Source organism: Cornus florida, unplaced genomic scaffold (genome assembly GCF_030987335.1).
Source record: "Cornus florida cultivar Cherokee Brave unplaced genomic scaffold, ASM3098733v1 CherokeeBrave_3.0.0_Hap2_Chr10, whole genome shotgun sequence".
In the NCBI taxonomy this organism is placed as follows: Eukaryota; Viridiplantae; Streptophyta; class Magnoliopsida; order Cornales; family Cornaceae; genus Cornus; species Cornus florida.
Window position 1 is genome coordinate 71,380,687 of NW_026775580.1, and position 22,004 is coordinate 71,402,690.

At 36.7% G+C, this 22,004-nt stretch overlaps 1 protein-coding gene across 1 annotated transcript; it reads right to left on the bottom strand.

The window, feature by feature from the left end:
* Positions 1 to 930: 930 nt before the first annotated feature.
* On the bottom strand, positions 931 to 8,121 carry LOC132276988 (ubiquitin-conjugating enzyme 15). The gene is made up of 6 exons (XM_059778671.1): positions 7,963 to 8,121; positions 7,751 to 7,854; positions 7,535 to 7,637; positions 7,083 to 7,146; positions 1,406 to 1,494; positions 931 to 1,276 (listed from the first exon to the last, which is right to left on the bottom strand). Exons 1-6 carry the CDS (start codon positions 7,990 to 7,992, stop codon positions 1,181 to 1,183), a joined length of 486 nt encoding a protein of 161 aa, XP_059634654.1. The 5' UTR covers positions 7,993 to 8,121; the 3' UTR covers positions 931 to 1,180.
* Positions 8,122 to 22,004: the final 13,883 nt, after the last annotated feature.

A 22,004-nucleotide genomic window follows, 5' to 3' on the forward strand; every position in this document is an offset into this window, starting at 1 on the left:
AACGAAAACATAAAATTGTTTTCATATAGAAAGCCAAAGAATTTCAATGAGTTCCAATCATATATTTTTAAGTAAATTACACAAATCTCTTCTCAAATTTAAGCAAATTACACACGAATGTATGAAAAATTAAAAATTAAAAATTATTAGCTACCTAAAAGTGAAATAAGTAGTGTTCTTGTATTATAGTAATAATATTACTGTATGCATTTTTTACGAAAAACTGTTGAATAAAAACTGAACGCTAAAGCAGTGTCTAACTTATCTAAACTTCATAAAATGTTAGCTTAATTTACCAAGAAAATTTGGAAGCAAGGAAGTAAGAATTTGTTTATACTTCCATTAATATACCCTCATTAATTAAATTGACATGCATTGCTCAGGTCAAAAGAACTTATTCCTCATTGAACCGTTTATGTTCAAACTAACACGAACAATATGTGACGCTTGATCTAATAGTAATAGCTGATTGATTAATAATTTAATATTCGTCTCTATTTCCCTCAAAATAAAGTAGTATAATTACTAGATCAACTGATGTAAATTATCCTGGACCATCCAAATAACAGGAGGGGAAAAAAAATAATGACGAAAATCCATAAAATACGCTCCTCATTCCTGCTCAACCAAACAAATACAAAGGAAATAAAAAGGCCTTTTCTTTTCCCCATTCCTTCTAACATTCTTTCCTTCCAAATGTTTATGACCTATCATATTTTCATCCATCCTATCAAACTGAATATAAGCCTCGAGTTATAGCAACCATAGATGCACCCACATGCAGATCACTAACGATACTCTTGTAGGTACCATGAAATTCGGACAGCAATTCAATTACTTTAACTCTTCATATACACACTTTAAAAAAAAAAAAAAAAAAAAAAAAAAAAAAAACCACACACACACACACACCAATGATGAAAGGCAGGCTAACATAAATAACACAAAGCCTATATTGGTTCCATACTATTACTGCTTTACAAGTTATACCCAGCATTGCTGCCTTGCAGCAGCTCTTGGGAAGTTGTTTCATTCCCCAACTAATATATATATATAGTAGGTATTTGAAATGGAAAATATCATGTTTGTCCCATCTGTTTATGAAAATTTGAGAGAAGATACATCCTTTTATAATCCACACGCATATGAATGAGGTGGTGTTACAGTCCTCATGTAATCGTTACACTTTATCATCATGGAACCACCATCTTGTCTCCTTGGGAGATCGGCCATTCCTACAGTTCTTCACATAACGGTCGTTATCTGCAGGACGTTGCTGTGCAACAGATAAAAGGTGTGAGAATAATGCTACAGGAAATTGCTGCATAAAGGGATCTTTATCAAGAAAACACACATACGCACACACAGATTAAAGCTCTAAAATTTAGAAATTAAAAAATCAAACCTTCGCAGTGGAGCTTGATAACATGGAAAGAATGCTGATACAGATTGAACTAACAGTCATGGCTGGGGACCAAGAATCATACAGAATATCTGCACAAGTAAACCATAATATGCCACATAAGTCATTGAAGGGCAATAGACCACAAATATCCTGCTTGAAGAAGGAACGAAGAAAATTTTCCCTTCCCTACCAAGAAAAAATTTTGAAATCTTTTTCTTTAATCAATAAAAAAATATGGGTAATTTGCAGTGACACCCCCCAAGTTTGCCTCAAAGACAGGTAGATACAACTTGGGGAGAGTGTAATCCACTTGCCCCCTCAGGTTTGGAAACTTGAACAATGACACCCCATTTCATAAATAAGGAGCCAAACAAGGCCTTAACTGACATGAAATGTCTAATATGCCATGGTATGTATTTTCATCCTCACCTAAAATGACCAAACTACCCTCAGTAATATACATGTATACATTTTCAGCTTCACTCTCTCTCTAATCTTTCCTACGGCAAACAATCGACGACGACGAGGCCTTCACCCTCTTTCCGGGCGACGCCTACAACACACACATAAAACCCACCTGGTTCAACCTTGCTTCATACTCGCCGAAGGTTATAGAGCTGAAGCATGAAATTCACGGTCAATACCTCATTGGGTTGAACTTGAAAGCTCGACCCGTTTAGTTCCTCGATGGGTGTAAGTACCAGGACGAATTCAAAATCCAAACCCAACAGCTTTGCGAATTCCTGGAGCCGATTGCTCGTGGCGTACAATGCCGCCGCCGCTGGAGAAGTACCCAGTGCTGTGCTGGATCTGGGATGCAGGAGATCTAGATTTTAGTGGGTTTTCCGGCTGGTCGAGTCGCCAAAGTCCCTTGATCAGTCCCAAAATCGACGATGTGAATCGTCATTGCTCTCTTGGTGGCTTCGAGGATTGCTTGGTTTGCCGTCAAAGGGGATAATGAAACCATCTGTTCACGATCAAACCCAATTTGCCCTTCACTCAATCCAGTTGCCAGAATCGCGACTGATTCAGTCCTCATCGCCGGAATCGTGAACCAGCAACTCGAGAACGTTGTTATAAGTGCCGGCGGGATTTTGAGCTTCTCGATCTCTTCGCGGAGCTCGAGTTTGGAGTCGACGACTTCGATGGTGTTGTCGGCAGAAAGGGTGCATTGAGAACTTGTTAGATTTGTTTCCGAGGGTGTCACCATGGTTGTGGATGATGGGCCATCCGAGAAGTATGTTGATTGCTAAGAGTCCGGAGAAGAACGATGATGGCGACGGCTGGATTTCTTTAGACAATAAGGCACAATGAAGATGACGGCGACTCGAGTAAGGTTGAGTTGTCGTCAACTCGTTTGCGTTTGGGAAGGAGCAGATTTGCCACAGTGTGTTTGCCGACAACCGATTCACTTACAAAACCTATACTGATTCGACCTAGCCTTGTGTTCAAAATCCTTATTTTTTTGGTTCATTATTGAGTGATTAAAAATGGGTTTGGATGGAAGTTCATTTAAAGTATTGGGTCTTTGTTTGTTTTGGGGTTTCTTTTGTTGTGGTAATGGATGTGGTGGAGATGCCCGTACCAGCGGCAGTAACGGCGTTGACGCTTACAGTAGTGATCGGTGAGTGGAGTGAGAGAAGAAGTATGTGATGTGTATATTGAATTAGGCTATTTTGGTCATTTTATGTGGTCAAAGGGTAAATATGTATTTTCATCATGTTTGGGGGTGTGTTTGTTCAGTTTACCAAACCTCCCGGGGGGGGGGGGGAGAAAAGGAAACAAATTTACAAGATTGTATCAGTAAACTTATATCAATTAGGGATAAGAGAGATAAAAGCAGTGTTATCAAGCCAAGCCCAACCGCACAGGTTGGTCCTTTGGACCGTTTAAAGAAGCAGACGGAATCTGCCCACTTTGTGCAAGGAGGTTTTTGGAAACAAGCTCAACTCAGATTTGGTCATATCAACCCAGAAAGGTTGTAGGAAGCCTCTTGAACCCACAACCTCAACATGAGATGTCAAAACTCAAGCTAGTATTATTCCAGTAACCTCAGTACTGTACAGTAACTTTATATTTACTTTTCTTTTCCTTCATTTCCAAAATTCCGAGCAACCAAATAGAGGGTGTAAAATAAATGACCACATAAGAACAAGAAATAAATGAATGATGTATCCAAAAGCAGAGATAGGCTAGTGAAAGATAGGGAATAAGCAAGTTTCTCCTTGTTTTATTTTGATTATAGTGAGATCTTTGAAATTATTTCCTTTTTAAAAAGTTACATCTCAAATCTAGTGTTTCTAGCATAACTTAACAATCAGTCAGAATCTCCTCGAAGCAATCCTTGGATAATTTATCAATTGCAATCATTGTACCAGAACTTTTTACAACTGACATGGGATAGAAAAGGAGGGGACGGGGGTGCGTGTGCTAACCCGTTCACTGTTACCCTCTTTCTCTTTCTGAGAATTGTGGCAGGAAAATTGGGCCCTCGGATCTTAAACTTTGTCATGCATGAATACTCCAAAATTCAAGCCTTCAGGCCCACTGGTGCCAAAGACATTTGCCTTATCGTATCCTCAATAAAACGAGAGATTTAGAACATAATTTACGGCTGAAATTCCTCTTTCCCTATTATTGGTATTTCTTTGGAAGTTATATTTTTTTATGCATGTTCAGTTATAGTAGTTAAATGTGATTAGACTTCTAAGCCCAAGACCACATCTTTTACATTAATAATTATCTAGAAGGCGTTGAAGTTGGTGATGACGGATTCAACTGAAGAGTAAAATCTTAGATGACCCAACAAAATTAACTGCAAGGTCAAATCCAGGATTGTAAGAGCCCACTCCACCACATGGTATAATATTGTCCGCTTTGGGCCCAAGCCCGCACAGTTTTGTTCTTGGGTTTTATCCCAAAAGGCCTTCATACCATTTGGAGAAACCACTAGCACATATATACCACTTCCCCTTTTCACACCTAGACAATTTGGAATTGTGCACCTGTAGCCTGCAATTGTCTCACACCCACCCACAAGATCGCCACAATCCACCCCCCTAAGAGGCCCAATGTCTCAGTTGGACACTTTCGACTAGGTAGGCTTTAATGCCATTTGTAACAACCCACTCCACCACATGGTATGATATTGTCCGCTTTGCACCCGAGCCTACACGGTTTTGCTCTTGGGTTTTACCCCAAAAGGCCTCAATTAAGGAATGCTTGATATAACTAATTACTCACTAACATGATGGCCATCACATATATATATATATATATATATATATATTAAATTCATTTCCACATTAAAGTGTAATGAAAACAACAATTAAGCATGAGAAGTACATTAAATCAAATATATACACATGGGTTCATTATATCTATCAAAATATAGCATGCTTTATACACCCACATACTCATAAAACCCATAGAAAGTGTAAATTAAGGATCTAGCAACCCCCCTACCTCAAAATGGTGTAAGCCCATTTGTCCCACCGAAATGAAAATCACCCAAATGGAAATCCGATACCATGGTTGAGTAGAGTACGATGAGCCTGGCAAACTTTCCATCTTCGCCTTCATCGGATTCAGACTCTAAATAGCTCAAATGAGGAGAGAGAAAGTGGATCTCAAGCCACTTTGAGAGAGAGAGAACGAACGGAATAAACCCAAAACTCAAAAAGAAACCCGACCTGAGCCCACACACCCGTCATCCCGGGCCCACTTGCCCGACTAAGACAAGCAAACTCGTTGAAGCAAAACCATGAGTCCGGAAACTCCCAGAATGAAAGGAATAAACCAGAAAACGCAAAAACAAAATTCCCCACGTGGCATTTTAACGCCTAAAAGCACGTAGAAAAGGGGAAGGAAAACAAAAAAGAAAACCAATCCCTACAAGGGCCCACACACAATAAATTAATGCCATAAAGAAGGAACCATCTTTAAACTACCTTATAACATGAGTCCACCACCTACTTTGCTTCCAATGAGCATGAAACTTTTATCAGCTGAATATCATACCCAAGTCAATATCCATATAGAAGTTCTGGAAGGAAGTTGTGGACTAAAGATTACATTTTCCATTCAGACCTTCCTTCAAAGTAAAGATGACAAGGAACCTGATCCTTGAGAACTTTGAGATAGAATTGGTGGGTAGAACAAACATCAACTTCTTCGCCAAAGAATGGAAGACTATATCCAATTGAAAGAACACATATAAGCCTATTGTATTCTGACCTCACTCCCCCAATTCAACCTCTAAATGCAAAAAGACTAAGAAAATAATCAGAGTGTCCTCAATAAAATATCATCATTTTCTTAGTAATGACTTCATATCACTTCATAGTGGAAGTTGGCATGTGGATTGAAAGAATAGAAACACTAAAAATCCATCCATTGTCGATGATAAGTTAAGCTTTATTAGAAAATGACCTCAAAATTTTGGGTTGACAGGGAGGGTTTAAACATGTTATGCGAGGAGAAGATGGCTTATGTTATAAAGGAATTGAAGTGTTGGTTTATATGAAGGGGCAAGCTATACAAAACCATTAAATAAATGTCATAGTCAATCAAACAAACCAAAACAATGTGTAATGACCAAAGAAAACAAAATAAAGTGTTCCAATGTTCCTAGCGAAGATTCAATATATAGCATGCTGCACTGTTGAAATGAATTCAGTGCAACACATTAAAAAATTGAGGTACGGATGTTGAAATCAGCAGCTCGAACAAACATCTGAAAATTTAATGGTTACCAAAAAAATATAAATAATAAAATAAAATAAAATACATGCTTTAAAAAATAACTAATTGAATTTCTTGCATTTCTAGAATGATCACCAATCCTTGGATTTCTGACAAATTATCAATCAGGCGATGTCTACTATAAAGCATATTGTACATCTGATTTGCTGTTATGTTTGCAATTCCAAGTATTCAGATTGGTATTGTTCTCATCATCTGTAACAGATGTAATTTTGCACGAAACAGGTTTCCTCTCATACAGATGAACTAATAAATTTTTTTTTTCATCCTTTTAAACAAATTTCAGAAGAAGTTTAAACCCAACAGCCTATCATATTAAAGAGAGGAGCATTCACATGGCCAATATTTTTAAATCTACAACTAGCAAGACTTCACCTTCTAAATAAGCATTGCTGATGTTACTGACTAACGGATAGATTTTAATTATATTACTTTTAGGCCCTGGTGAGTGGATAGGCATAAAGGGCACAGTTGATTGTACCTTGTACCAAATCATGGCATGACACTGCAAGCCTAACGAAGGAGCAAGAAAGTAAGGATGTCAACACTTTGGCTTGGCTTGAAAGCATGGTTGCATCATGCCCTAAGGCACAGCAGCAAGCCAAGGTCATGGGACGTATGACATGCCATGGGCATTTTATTGTTACAGATAAAACGATTGGGATGGTAGGTTTAAGCTTTCCAAGCCAACAGGGTGCAGCTAATCGGGATTGAATTCTATTTTTACAAGTAAAATCGTAAATAAATGGTTCTTTTATCATATGGAGAATAATTAATCAAAACAGAAGTCGGTAATTCAAAAAAAATCATGATTTTCTAGAAACAAAGGCACAATGATTTACCCATGCTGGAACACTATATGCATGCGAGTCTATTTATCAAGAGGCATAATTCATAAGGTTATGAGACAAACCTAAACAGATATGGCCATTGCTATAAATATGAGCGTGAAGCGGAGCCGGAGAGAGAAAAACCACCTGTCCAAAACCAAAGTAAGAGAAACCAAAATTAAGACCCAACCAATGGGGATGGATTCCAAACAAAATACTTCATTAACACTCTATTTAAGTAGCCAAGACAACATCAGTACAGAAGAGGAACTAAATTTCGAATCATAAATTCTTTCCTATTAGTATAAAAACAAATAAATAATTCCACCCAACAATATTTACTACCATATGGCTTAGTGAAGATGAAATTGGGTTTTTTTTTTTTTTTTTTTCCAGCCTTTTCAACCATATCACAAGGAAACACAATATTTTTTTATTTATCTTATTTTCTTTTCTTCCTGGATTCTTCAATTTTTCTTTCAACCAAACATAGGGCAATAATTGTACAACGTCGGATCAGTTGTATTCAATTCACCTGTGGGGCCTCCATAGGGTAATGCTCGGGAAAATCAACTTGAAGCTGGTAAGTTTCATTGGCGTACAAAGTCCCCGGTGCGCCGTTGACTTCAATTACCCATCTGTAAGCCAAAAACCAAAACCCCAGCTACAACGTAACATGTCCCAATTCAAAAAAAAAACCTAGAAATGACAATCAATTCATTAAATCGAAGAAAGAGATGAAAGTGAGAACCTTTGAAGATTATCAGTGACTTTGTGTTTGAATCCAGCAGGTGGATTAACCTGCCATTCCACAAGCTCTTTCTGGAGCCGATTGCATGCGATCTTGCTCAAAGCCTGCAAATGATTGAATTCAATGAACGAAGAAGATTAGAAGCTTTACAATTATAGCCAAATTAGGGCCAAAAACATATAATTATATATATATTTGTATGCATGTTTAACCTTGCGAGAATGGGCGGAGGTGCTGGTCATGGCTGCTTCAACGATGCAGAGTAGTGCGAGAAAGGGAGAGGAGAGATAATTCGGAATGTTTGCTTCTAGAGGGCACCGTTTGGTTAGTCAGGACCTTGTGTGAGGCCCATTGGACTTTTACTGTGGAAATTTAATATTCGATTTGGAGCAAGTCTTTAGTGCAAACCGGTAAGTTTAGTCTAAACTAGGTTCAAAAGCTTTTTGATCCGCGTGATCACGGATATATTATGCTACGTGGCAAACTTTCTTAGTTTCTTGGTTGTTCACGTGAGAACCGCTCAGCACACGGTGGATTTGGGTCAAATAAAAATCCAACCGATTGTAAAATTTTAAAAAAATTAAAATCCAAATCGCTGAGACTTGAATCATAATTTTTTTTTCCAATTTTTTTCCTCTTTTAAAAAAACAAAAAATCAACAACGCACTACCAATCACATCAATTTGAATTATCAAAACAAATCCTAATTTATTCAATAAATATATAATAATAAACCTCCCAACCAATAAAGCATGTGAGCTATTATCCTATTTTGTAAAATAAATATGAAATTTAGAAGTAAAAATTCATTTGACAATAAAATTATCTTGGTGTGTAGGCACAACCTAGTGCAGTGGCAATCGACGCAATTGCCCCCCCTGATATATACTAATTCCTCCGTCCCACCTCACTCTCATGAAGTACCTCGCAGAGCCCATGCTTAAATGGCTTCCCCGGAACTGTCTGGAACTCGCCGAAGAAGAGGAGATGGATGAATCTCTCTGCTGCCGAAGCTGGTGAAAAACCTGTTGAAAAGGGGTTTCATCATTCTCAGTGTTGTGCTGACATTTATTCTACATTCTTTTTTGCTAATCCACAGTCGAAGGGAAGCACCAGATCTCCGTCTCAGGGCTCTCATCATCCTGGAGTTCGGTGGTCAAGAAAAGAAAAGCAGAAGTGGGTTCCTACTAACGGTTCAGGTATGTCTTTAAATCTTCGGAGCCCCTTTACTGTTCCACCCTCTTCTTCTACCCCTTCTTGTGAGGTAATGCAGGGTGATGCATATGTTATGGAGAAGATGGATGGGTTGCCACTTTTGAATTCTAAACATAATGTTGGTGAGACGGCCCAAGTTTTTCAACCCGGTGCATCAGTGATGACCCGAAAATTAACCAGATAACGGATTCGAAATGCGGAAGCGAAAGACCAACCAAGGTCTCTAGAGATATAAATCATCCCTAAGACATCAATGTGACCTTCCATGAAGTCACGGAACTTAAGGAGAGCAAAAGAGCTAACGAGAGTAAAAAATGGATAAAATCCGTCAATTAAGGACAAAAAGGTCAATTCATAAATAAAAAAAGAAAATTGACTCTAAAAAAGTCAAGAATGGTATCTTTCCCGGTTTAAGTAAAAACTGACACTATCTCACTAAAATATGAATAATTCCCACTGTGATTGGAATCTGAGAATGGCATAGTACCATTGGAAATCTGACTCAAAATCCTTGATTTTAGGCTCAAGAATCACCCTATTTGGATTAGAAATGAAGAAGTTATGACCTTTTGAAGTTGGAACTTCAGTGCTTAAACGTAACCTGGAAGGCTGATGAGTGAAGGCTATTTCGGTCGACCGAACTGGACAGAAATTTTGTTGAAATCATATTTTTAAGGGGAGGTTGCTTCGGTAGACGGAAATAGGCCATCGGTCGATCGAAATAGTCCTGAATAGTGAAAAAGGCTACTAGAAATGAGTTTTTACTATGCAATGAGTTTCCCAAAAGCCATCGGTCGATCAAAATGGAGTTTCAGACGATCGAATCACCTCGAAAAGCTACTGTAAGACCTACTATATGCCAAAAACATTAAGGCTTAACCCAAACCTCAAATCTTATGATGATTTAGTTCAAAAACAAAGGTTTAGAGTTGGTTTTCAAGGAGATAAGAGTATGTGAACATGCCAACAAACCTAATGTGGATATTTGAATGTAAATCAATGACTCATGGCCTTATACATATCAATTATAATAATTTCATATGCCAAACCTCCAAAGTTGGTTAAAATGCATTTTTGAAACAAGATTTGGTACTAAGTGACTACAAGTACTAAAGTGAACATGTTTGGCCTATGGCCTCATTACATACATGTTTCTAATGTCAAAAGTAAGTACTTAAGTATCATTACATATCACGGTAGCTACATTAACTTCCAAAATACCATACACCCATGGTATGCAAAATATAACATCAAAAGTAAGGCATGCTAAACACTTGCATGTCAATATACAAAAATGCTTCAAATTGCTTATAAGCCTCTAAAAATGATGAACATCCAAGTACATAGTCTCTTTACCTGTAAAACAACCCAAACCACTAGGGCGAGTAATCAAGTTACTCGTAGGAAGAAGTATATGCGTATACCCTAAAGTTTCAATATTATTGCAAGATCAATATAGACGAATATAAGGGATCATTCCACTTAACGTCTATGTTCAAGGTGTTCTAATGAATCATCTTAAACTAATGCAATAATACCAACATAACACAATAACAATATCAATATACTTAACAACATTAATTCGCCAATAACCAAAATCACAAGTTACAATTAAGCATTAGTTGTCAACTTGGAATTTAATGCGAAATCAATTAGTGGAATACTTGGACATCAAATATTGGATAAAGCCAAAAACTAAACAGTTATTCCGGGCATTAACCCGCTGGGAATCACACCCTAGTGTGCACTATATGTAATACCCCGTATTTTTAAAGAGTTTATTTAAATTAATTTTATATTAGGTTAATTATTTTATGTGTAGATTTATTCACCTTTTAATTGTGTATGCTAAATTATTAAATTAATATTCTTTATTTGTGCATGTAATATTATTTGTATGTTCTTTTTATTATAATGTTAATTTATATATTTTATTGGTTATGTTTTAGATTAATTAATATTAGTTAATTAAAGTATTACATTTGTATTGTAGTATAATAATAATAACCATAAAAATAACATTAAAACAATGTCATGATGTCAATTTAATCTTAGGATAGAATTTCATTTACTAGGGTAGAATTTTATGCCAATTATTTGACTTAGATTTAATTGCCTTGAATTAAATTAGGTGGGAGGTTTTGATAGTTAATGTAAATTTAGATATTTGTAATGTTTATTTTATATAAGTTAGTATATATTAGTTAGCTAGCTACAATTTGAAGCAAGTCATGTAAGTAGAAGAGAAAGAAAAAATAACAGTGAGCCATTTTAGAAGAGTAAAAGGAAAAGAGAGAAAAAGAAGCTTGGACCGGTGTAGGTGATTTTACCCGACTACGCGCAACCGGCGGAATAATCCGGTGTGATGCGGCGCACTGGGGTTAGTGTGAGCACGGATCAGCGGCCGTTAGATGGGTTGTTGATCACTAGATCAATTCGGTGTAGTACAGTACACCATATGATAGCGCGCGCGAATCAATGGCCGTAGGATTAAGTTAGGATCAGTAGATTAATCCAGTGCAGCACGCCCACGGAAACTTGATGCAACCAACGAACCAGAAAGCGCCACGTCAGCAGGACGTATCAACGGGCGCGTGGCAGCGCGTGCGCGCGCGTGGCTGATGCCAGACACGTTTGGGGACGCGTGTAAGCGCGTGCGCGTGTGAGGAAGGTGGCGGCGAGTGTGGGAAGCTCTGGGAGGCGCGTGAGGGCGCGTGTGGGACCCCTACAGCTACTGGAAAAGTCCAGAATACCCCTAGGGACTGTTTTGTAATTTCCAGAACCTTCAACTTGCATTTTTGGGCCTAGGGTTGGTAGTTACGGGTTTAATGGGACATTAAATTATTATTTTTATTACCCGTTAATTATTATTATGTCCGATTAATATTTCTAGACATTAATGGTATCGTTTACAGTACGGATCGCTATTAACGGATGTAATTAATTTAATGACATATTGAAATATTAATTGTGTTATTATTTTATATGGTATTAATCATTAATGTTAAATTAAATGATTGCATGATTTTCTTCATATAAATTGTCCATTACATTATGGGATTTTTTATGCTGTTAATGAAATATAAATCATTATTATTATGTTGTGTGCATTTCAGGTGGTAAATGGACTACTTAATAAATTATGTCGCATTTATATTGTATGGATGTGTTGCCATATAGAACCATATGAGTTGACTAATAAGTTGAGACTCGTTTATACCTTATGCATTCGTTGCCATAAACAGATGTGTGGCTGTCGGGGTATGTGGTTTAATATTATTGGCATGTGTTGCCTAAGTGATATGCTCAGTATCTTCATTAGTACCCTGAGATCTGTTACCACTGTGTAGGACTTATAGTTTGTGTTGTCAGTACCGTGCACCTTGTATTAATAGTTGATTTCCCAGGTAAGGAAATGAGACACTTAACCATCTCGTGTGAGTCTAAGTGATCACCGTCTATACTGGTTGAGGTCATATTATACATTGTGTAGTTTCATTAGGGTGTATACAGATATAGTATACCTCCGAAAAGTAATGAGTAATTTATTTGATTCTCTGATTTGGGTCATAGTAGAGAGGACTTGCTCGTGGGGTTGACCCACCATTGTTGTTATTTCAGGACACGGTCAGTACCCGTTTCAAGGTTGAGGCTTAGCAGTGTGGGACCACCATCCAAACTCATCTACTCTTACGATCTTGTTCAGGGTAGAGGTTTTATGTATCATTTTGATTCCAGTTTTATTTACTTCCGACATTGAACTTTTAAGTTTTATCTAGGGATCCTTGATAAAGGATTTCCAAGTTGTATAAAGGAGTGTTGTATTTAATAAAGGATGGATTGATGTTTTATCATTTAGTTTTCCTTTCCTGTCTAAAGTTCTTCTATTGTTATCATTTTGTATTCCATACTTGTATATTACCAATGGTTTTTGATACCTCTCATTTTTTGTGTATAAGCCTGATCAACTTATGCGTAGAAAATGTGGGGGTATTACACTATAAATAGGGAGAACTCATACCTCCTGCACTAGAGCCAAACTCTAGCCTTGTCACTTATAACAATGTCCCAAGAGAATCCAAAATATATCAAGTTCAAAACTTATACACAATATTAAGACATATATACAACCTTCCATGCACAAGTATTTTGAAACCACACAAATCATATCTTAGGGTTCCAAGTCTAGAATGGCATAATAAATGGCAAGTCTTTAACATGATATAATGTGCAATACAGTACCACCAACTTATCAATTTAAATCACGCCTCAGCAATAAACTTTATATACTAGATTACAACATTATAGTATTGAGTATCTAAAATAATTACAATTACCAATGGTAATTAAATAAAATGTAGAATTATCATAACAATAGTATAGTAATTCAAATCAATAAGAGTTCTATACAACATTAATAATCCTACACAAAATACATACTCAACATACATGCTTAAATCAATAAACTCTAAGTCAATCATAAGGATTTCCTATAATATGCAAGACTATCATATTAAAAGCATGTACACAATATATATTAAACCCCAAAGGATTATAAAACACTTAAATTATAAACATACTACCACTCTATCTCAATAGAGAATTGAATATCTATACTCCAAGCAACCAGGCTTAAAAATGGAAAACAAATCTAGGGTTTTGAAGAGAAGAGTGAGAGGAAACTCTTGTCTCCCAAAGTTTATGGTCTAAGGTGAGTGGAAGGAAGCCAAAATGAAGAAATAAGTTATTAACTAAGCTTTCCTTGGCTAGGTTAGGGTTTTTAAAAACAAGTGTAAATGATAAAGATGAAATGAAAATGGTGAGTGAAAGGTCTAAAAATCCTCCACTCACTATGTGTTCTTACATTACCTCACACACACACACAATGCAAGATTTATTGTGGTGCCTACACTTGTCACAAATCAATGGCTCCTTCCTAGGTTTAACCTTAAGCCTACACTTGTCAACCATCTAAGCCAACAAGTGCTTTAATCCTAGGCCAATAAGTGGGTGAATCTCCACCCTCCAAATGTCAATAGATTATGCTTCCAAGTCACTTCACCCCAATGCCAACAAGTGGCACCATAAGAATGTGACACTTGTCACATTTTTCAAAAATTGCAAAAAAAAATCCTTTTTTAAAATATCTTCCAAATTAAATTGTAAAAAGGTCCCTAAGACGAAAAATAATTATTTTACATAATTACACTAAAACCCTAAAATTTAAGAATGTTTACAAAAAAGTGTGCATCCATGCCCTTTACGAAAAAGTAAGCAACTCCAGTGTATTTTCTACAAAAGTAAAAATACAAATGTCATGGAAATCAAATATCATGGATGCATGCAAAATCGGAATTAAATCCGAGCACAAAAAGTGAGGTTATGTAAGGAAAAATGATCAACGGGAAAAAGATAAAATAGGAAAAAGACGAAAAAAGAAAATCACCGAAAAAGTAAAGGGAGAAAAATGACCGGGTCATTACAGTTGGGTTAAATGGTAAGGAAGTTTGTAAGCTTATTTATCCTGAACAGTTGGTTACCGTTGGCAGTGTGGTTAATGATCTGTCTGAAGAAGTAACGGTTTGTGTGGGAAGAGATTTGCAGTTTCAACTGTCCAATGATAAGGTTGTGGCTCTGTTTAAAGAGCTACGATTAAATGTTACGTTGAAAGATCTTAAATGTATGCCTTCTGCAACGAATGAGGAGAATGAGGTTGGTAGTATTGTCGGATTGGGAGATTATGTTACAGATTTAGATTTTGTTTATGAGTATGACAGAAAGACTGAAGAGGAGTTGGCTGATGACTTGGGGTTTATCCAACAGGTCTGCTCTAATGAGCTTCAACCTTGGCTGAAGGATAACTCTAACGTCTCAGTGGTGGAACCCCTGGCAGTGGTGAGACCTGATAATAAGGTTACTGATTTGGGAAGGGATTGGGTGGTTGATAATATTGGAGGGCTGTTGGGAGTATCTTTAGAAGGTAATAATGATCAGACTTTATCTCTTCTTCAAGCAATTGTGTCTGGAACTGAGATAGCAGTCACTAATGAAATCATAAACACGAAACCCATATCATCTTGGAAAGGGATTCACGAGATCAAGAATCTCATCTCTGACATCAATTACGACAAGAAGGAAAGCGTGGTGATGGAAATGGGCAGGACTAAGAGTAGTAGTTTGAAGAATGGGGGAGGGGAGTGAATCTTAACTGGTTTTTAATGAAGCTACGAATCATTATATGGAATGTTCATGGTCTCAATGACCCGAATAAAAGGAGGGCAGTGAAGATAGCTTTAAGGAAATGGGGGCCCAGGTTGTTTATTTGCAAGAAACCAAGATGGCATCCATTACTGATAGGGTGGTTAGAAGTTTTTGGGGAAGAAGGTTTGTGGAATGGGAGGCTTTGGATGTTACAGGTTCTTCGGGTGGTATTTTAGTTATGTGGGATAGCAGATGGTTATCCAGAATGAATGTGTGGAAGGGGAGATTTTCTGTTTCTTGTGAGTTTAAGATGGAATAGGATAATTTCATATGGGTCTTTTTTGGGGTCTATGGATCAGTTGTTGATATTGAGAGACTTATTGGAACTAAGCCATGTTCAAGGACTGTGCTCTTTACCATGGTGTTTGGGTGGGGACTTCAATTCAATTAGGTTCCCGTCAGAGAGGTCTACTGGGGGAAGAAGGTCTATAGACATGGATCAGTTTTTTGACTTCATTGATGAACACCTTCTCATTGATCTACCAATGGAAGGTGCAACCCATACTTGGTCTAATGGTAGAGACCCAATTACGCTCTCAAAATTGGACAGATTTTTTATCTCTAGGGAGTGGGAAAAAATATTCCCGGATGTTGTTCAGGCGGTATTAGAAAAGGTTACCTCTGATCATGTTTCTTTGGTTTTGGATTGTGGGGGTTTGTGTTCTCGAAGAACCCCATTCCATTTTAAGAATATATGGCTGAGATTGGAGGACTTCCAAGGGATAGTTCGTTCTTGGTGGGAGGGAGCAATCATTACAGGTGCGCCCAGCTTCATATTAACACAGAAATTAAAAGCTCTCAAACTCGCTCTTAAGTAGTGGAATAAGGATGTTTTTGGTAACTTTGAATGGAGGAAGAATAGAGTCTTTGCTGATTTTTCTGAGATTGATCGGCTAGAGGAAGTGGGTGGGAATATGGAGTCTCTTTGTATTAGGAGAGCTTCCTGTCAGGCAGTTCTTGCTGAGATTGCTTGTATGGAGAAGATTTCATGGTGACAAAAATCTCGGGCTCTTTAGTTGAAAGAGAGAGATCGTAATACAAATTTTTTTCCACATACTTGCTAATGTTAATAAAAGGAGTAATCACATAGGACGTATACGGGTAGAAGGCATGGAGTTGTGGAGGGAGGAAGAGGTGCATAGCGCGATCGTTTCTTTTTATCAGAAGCTTTACACAAAACCTTTAGGTTGGAGACCCAAGCTTGATGGACTCCCTTTTGAGGCTATTTCTGAGCTAGAGAGAGATGGGCTAGAGCTTCCTTTTACCGAATAAGTAGTTCTAGAGGCCTTATCCAGTTATAATGGGGATAAAGCCCCGGGGCCTGACGGGTTTACTATGTGTTTTTTGATGAAAAGTTGGGCGTTTGTGAGAAATGAAGTGATGAGTGCCTTTCAGGAGTTTCATTCTACTGGTGTATTTGAGAAATCGCTTAATGCATCATTTATAGCCTTCATCCCTAAGAAGGGAAACGCTTTAGATATTAAGGATTTTCGTCCTATTAGCTTAGTGGGTTGTATTTACAAACTCATAGCTAAGGTGCTTGCTTAAAGAATAAGAGAAGTTATGGATGAGATTATTTCAAATTCTCAGAATGCCTTTGTTGTAGGACGGCAAATTCTTGATTCAGTTCTTATTGCCGGTGAATGTGTGGATTCAAGGTTGCATAGTGGTGTTCCTGGAGTTCTATGCAAACTTGACATTGAGAAAGCTTATGATCATGTAAACTGGAATTTCCTTCCCTACTTGCTTCAAAGAATGGGGTTTGGAAGTAGATGGAGGACATGGATATATTAAGATATATCTTTCATCTGTCAAGTTCTCAATTCTTGTGAACGGTTCTCCAGCTGGTTTCCTCGGGTACTCTCGGGGTATAAGACAAGGTGATCCATTGTCATCTTTTCTTTTTCTTATTGTTATGGAGGGCTTAAGCAGACTTATGCACTGGGTAGAGATTTTGGACTCATTAAGGGATTCTGGGTGGGATGAGATATTGACCATCAGGTGGAGATTTCTCATCTGCTATTTGTAGGTGACACTCTTGTTTTCTGTGATGCAGATGTGTCTCAACTTAGATATCTGAGGTGCATTTTGGCTTTCTTTCAAGCAGTTTCCGGGTTAAAGGTAAATGTGGCCAAGAGTGTGCTTGTCCCGGTTGGAAATGTACATGACATCTCTTCTTTAGCTGCAGTTCTTGGGTGTAGGGTATGATACCCCACGGATCCGAGATACGGGTTGATCAGGCCCAGGCCCAAACCCGAGGGATATCGAACAATTAATATATTATAACGAACAAAGATTACAAATTGAATTAAGAAATGAAATTTAAGCTGATAGAAACTAAATATAAATCCTTTAAAAATTGAATACTGAAAATTTGATAATCCAAAACTCCATAAGTTTAACAACTTGGGAATCCAACTCTAGTGGACCCCTAATAAAAATCCATATTGAAATAGAACCACTGAAAGAACAAACTGATAAGCTATAGACAGAAATCTTACATCGTCAATAGAGTGAGCAGAAACCTTTGCTCAGCACGAACACGTCTAAGTCTGGAACTGTCGTGTACCTGAAAAATAGAAGTGGGTCAGGCCCACGCGCAAGTTCTATACTACTACAATCCAAACAGAGGCCCGATACGCATATACACTCTAAACAATTCAACAATAGCTAATAGTCCGTAAATATACATATAGTCACACTAAAGGACTCTCACTGGATTATAGGCCGGTCTCAACCTGAATAGAGGTAACATGCTAAAACGCACACGAAGTGAGCATATGTACCTAAACCTAAACAAGGTACACCTCTAACCATCGTATCCAGTTATGCATCCCAATACATATACGCTCCCTAACCGTCAATCCTGAGACTCAAGCTCATGTCGAGGTACCATAACAATATATTTCAAATCCATCTTGAATCCTAGTAGTGCCGCTCAACTAGTCATTGCCATGACACTACAACCAATATGATTTAACTTTTAGTTAATCCAATTCTTAATCCAGAGTAGGTAGGTTTTGGTATTTTGAAACCAAACCGTCCCTAGTATACCACCGTCCTATACCGGTGTATACTATCCAATTATCCAGCAGTTAATAATATCAACAATTATAGTAAACATTAACCAAATCCATATCTCCATCTCTGATACTAACAAGCATAGTGTAAGCATCAATAACAGAATCAGCTATATATATAAACATGTTCAGTTGTATATCCAACACTTACACTAACAGTCATAATGTAAGCATCAAGAAATATAGTCACCATATATATACAAACCTACTCAGTTTAGGTTGTTTCATTAAATATGATATAATGATAAAATTATTTCAAATTATCATTCAACTCTTAACCGTTGATATTACATACATTTAGAGTAAATATCAACAAAGTCCATTCCCCCAACAATTGATACTAGCAGTATTAATGCAAGCATCAAGACAGAATCACAGTATATATATATACATACTTAGTTTAGGTTGTTTTACAAAATCCCATTAGTTTTAAATTTAAAACTTACTTCCATTCAACACTAACACATCCCACCCATGTATAATTCAAATACATGATTATGGTACACAGTTAAACATGTTACAATTATATTATCTGTCTCAAAATATTACTAATGCAGATATTTAAATTTTACTAGTTTTCTGTAATACCCCTAGTTTTCAAAAAGATAAAATGGGAATGGGAATTTAATTTTTAATTTTGATTTGTATTTCATTTTTTTTTTATTTAATACTTGGACTTATTTGTTATTTGTTTAGCTTAATTGTTTTATTTGCTTAATTGGTAATTGTGTTTGTTTAAATTGATTGTAATTGTTTTAATTTACTTTTTGGTTAATTTAAATATTTGATTATTGTTTTAATTTAATTTTGGGTAACTTATAAAATTATGTGTGTTGTATTTATAGTTTAGGGTTAGGGTTTTATTTCATATAGTAACCGACCTATCATTAGGATGGATCTAGGATTAGGGCTTCATAGAAGGCTATATGTATATAAAGTTATAAGCAGACTTAGGATTGGGGACGGCAATATATATATATATATATATATATATATATATATATATATATATATATATTCTTTTATGTTTGCAACCCTATTCTTGTAATATATTGAAAAGGAAAAAAAACAGAGGCTCTGGAATGTGAAGAGAGATACACAGTGAGGGTCTTGAGAGGTGAATTAAAGGGATTGTGCGTGGGTTGAACCAAGACATAACAAAGGTAGAGAACAGTGATGAGAGGAGGGAACAGTCTTGGAGAATTTAGCAACGGCGTTGAAAGGTTTCGAACCGAGACCTAAAGGCAAGTTTCAGACTATCTCTTTCCCCATAAACTTGTGTTCTGTGCATCTTATATAGACTCCAGGAACTTAATTAAACTATTAAAAACGGATTTTATGCATTGCTAGATGATTTCTGAAATCTGTTCTGTGTTTTTAAAGTTTAAACCCGTTGTTGCTTAAACTATTCTGTTATGAGTTTAATTTTTGTTGTTTGATTTACACTGGAGTATGAGAGGTTCTAGGACTATAAGAACTTAAATAGTATCCAAAGAATGCTACAAAAGTTTGGGATATGACACTGGACTTCGCCGGAAGCGAAGAAGAACTGAATTGGTTGGTTGCATAAACTGTTTTTGTCTTCAAATTAGATTTTTGCCAAACTATTCTTAGGGAAATCAAAGGAGTTTCTAGGAGTATTAGGGCTTAAATTGAACTATTAAAATCCTTAAGAAACTTAGGATAGACAGTTGGAACTTCTGCCGGAAGCAAAGACGAAGCAGTGAAGCAGAGAGGGGCTCTCAGGGGTGAGAGCCGGCTCCTAAATGGTGGGAGCCGGCTCCCATGAAGAAAGAGCCGGCTCTCCCTCATGGAGAGCCGGCTCTAGAAGCCTAGGAGCCGGCTCCAATAAAGGGGAGCCGGCTCCCATGGAAAAAAAACCCCTACGGGTGTTTTCTGTAATTTTTCTGAAGTTCAGGGGCTTAAAGGTAATTACTGAAAAGTGATGGGGGGTTTTAAATGATTAAAATTAACTTGTTAAAGCCTTCAAATAGTTGGTTTATGCTAAGGTGCTAAACCTAAATGCATGTCATAAAACATAAGCTTATAACAGGCCTACTGTCAAGGAAGGAGGAATGCTTGTTTTGCTAAGTTGTTTTGACAACTTAATTTGGACTGACATTGTAATTACTGTTAGAATTTATATCAATGATATATTTAGCGTAGCTCAGTTCCAGGAATGTTGGTTATGACGTCATGTACCCTTATCTAATAAGCTGCATATTGTCGGGAGTAGTGGAAGATTAGTTGCTAGTTTTGTGTTAGCAAATTAAATAGAACTCATATAAAATACTTTTTGAAGTTTCATATGATGTACTTAAACTTTGGAGTGTCATTATATCCGACGTAGAATTTATAATGGGGAATTACATAGATGCCATGAGATTTAATTATAAATTTGCATGCCGTAAAGGATATGGGAGGATTTAAATGCTAGTCATCATTTTAACATCTTAAACGAACTAGTATGGATGTGTTATTTTGGAATTCTAGTATAATGTGCAGTTTAAAATTCTGATATTCATTATATTATGTTATGAAGGATAATTGATGAACTGTCTTAATTTTCTGTTCTGTCAATTACATGGAAATGGATGGTTTAAATTGTTTATTCTTATTTTAACAATTTAAAAGGAGGATCTATGAATATAATCATACACTGGATGCATGATAGGAGCTTATTTATATCTGATTTCTATTATGTTGGTTCTGGATATACTTGATGTTCATTTTGAGTGTGCATAATGTGTGGATCATATGCATTATATGTACCGGTATGGGACGGTGACATATCAGGGATGGATTAGATCAAAAAGCTAAGTCCTACCCCTTTCATACATACGGAATAGATTAACTAAAATAGTTAAATCCTACATGGATGCATGTCATGTCAACTAAAACAGTTGAACGACATAACGGATGTTTGTTTTATTTTTCTGCATTAGGAAAGAATTTATATATATTTTTATGGTACCGTGATACGAGCTTGAGTCTCCTGATCAGCGTGTTTTATATGTCACCTTCTACCCAGGCTGAACTATGTTATAGGCTAGTGAGCATCCTATAGTGTGTATTTATATATCTATGGACTATTGTAGATATTACCGAGCTATCTAGGATATATCTGCGTATCGGGTTTATGTACGGATTGTAGTAGGATGGAACTTACATGTGGGCCTGACCCACCTTTATTTTTCAGGTGTTCGTGAGTACCAGGCTTAGGGTTTGATCGTGGTGATGCAGATACAGTCACTCACTCTTCCGACTACATAGGATTTTCTTTCTTATTTTGGTTTTGGATTTTAATTCTGTAAATGTTTTACCAGTTGGAAATATTAGGGGTCCACTAGATGGATTCCCGAGTTGTACGGATTGGAAATTTTATTTATATTAAAACTTTTATTTTGGAGGTTTTACAATTAGAATTCTTTTCAGCGTATAATTATTTTATTCTTAATTCAGTTTTATTCCTGCTTGTTTATATATTGATTGTCTGGTATCCTTCGGATCTGTGCCCGGACTTGATCACCCGTGGTTCTAGAATCGAGGGGCATCACATTTTCCAAATCTAAACACAGTGCAATTATCTGATTAATTCCTCTACTATCCAAGCAATTCCAAATAATTAGATTAATTAACACTATATCTGGAGTCTTAATTAAACCATATGCTTCAATTAGACCTTCCACATCCAGTCC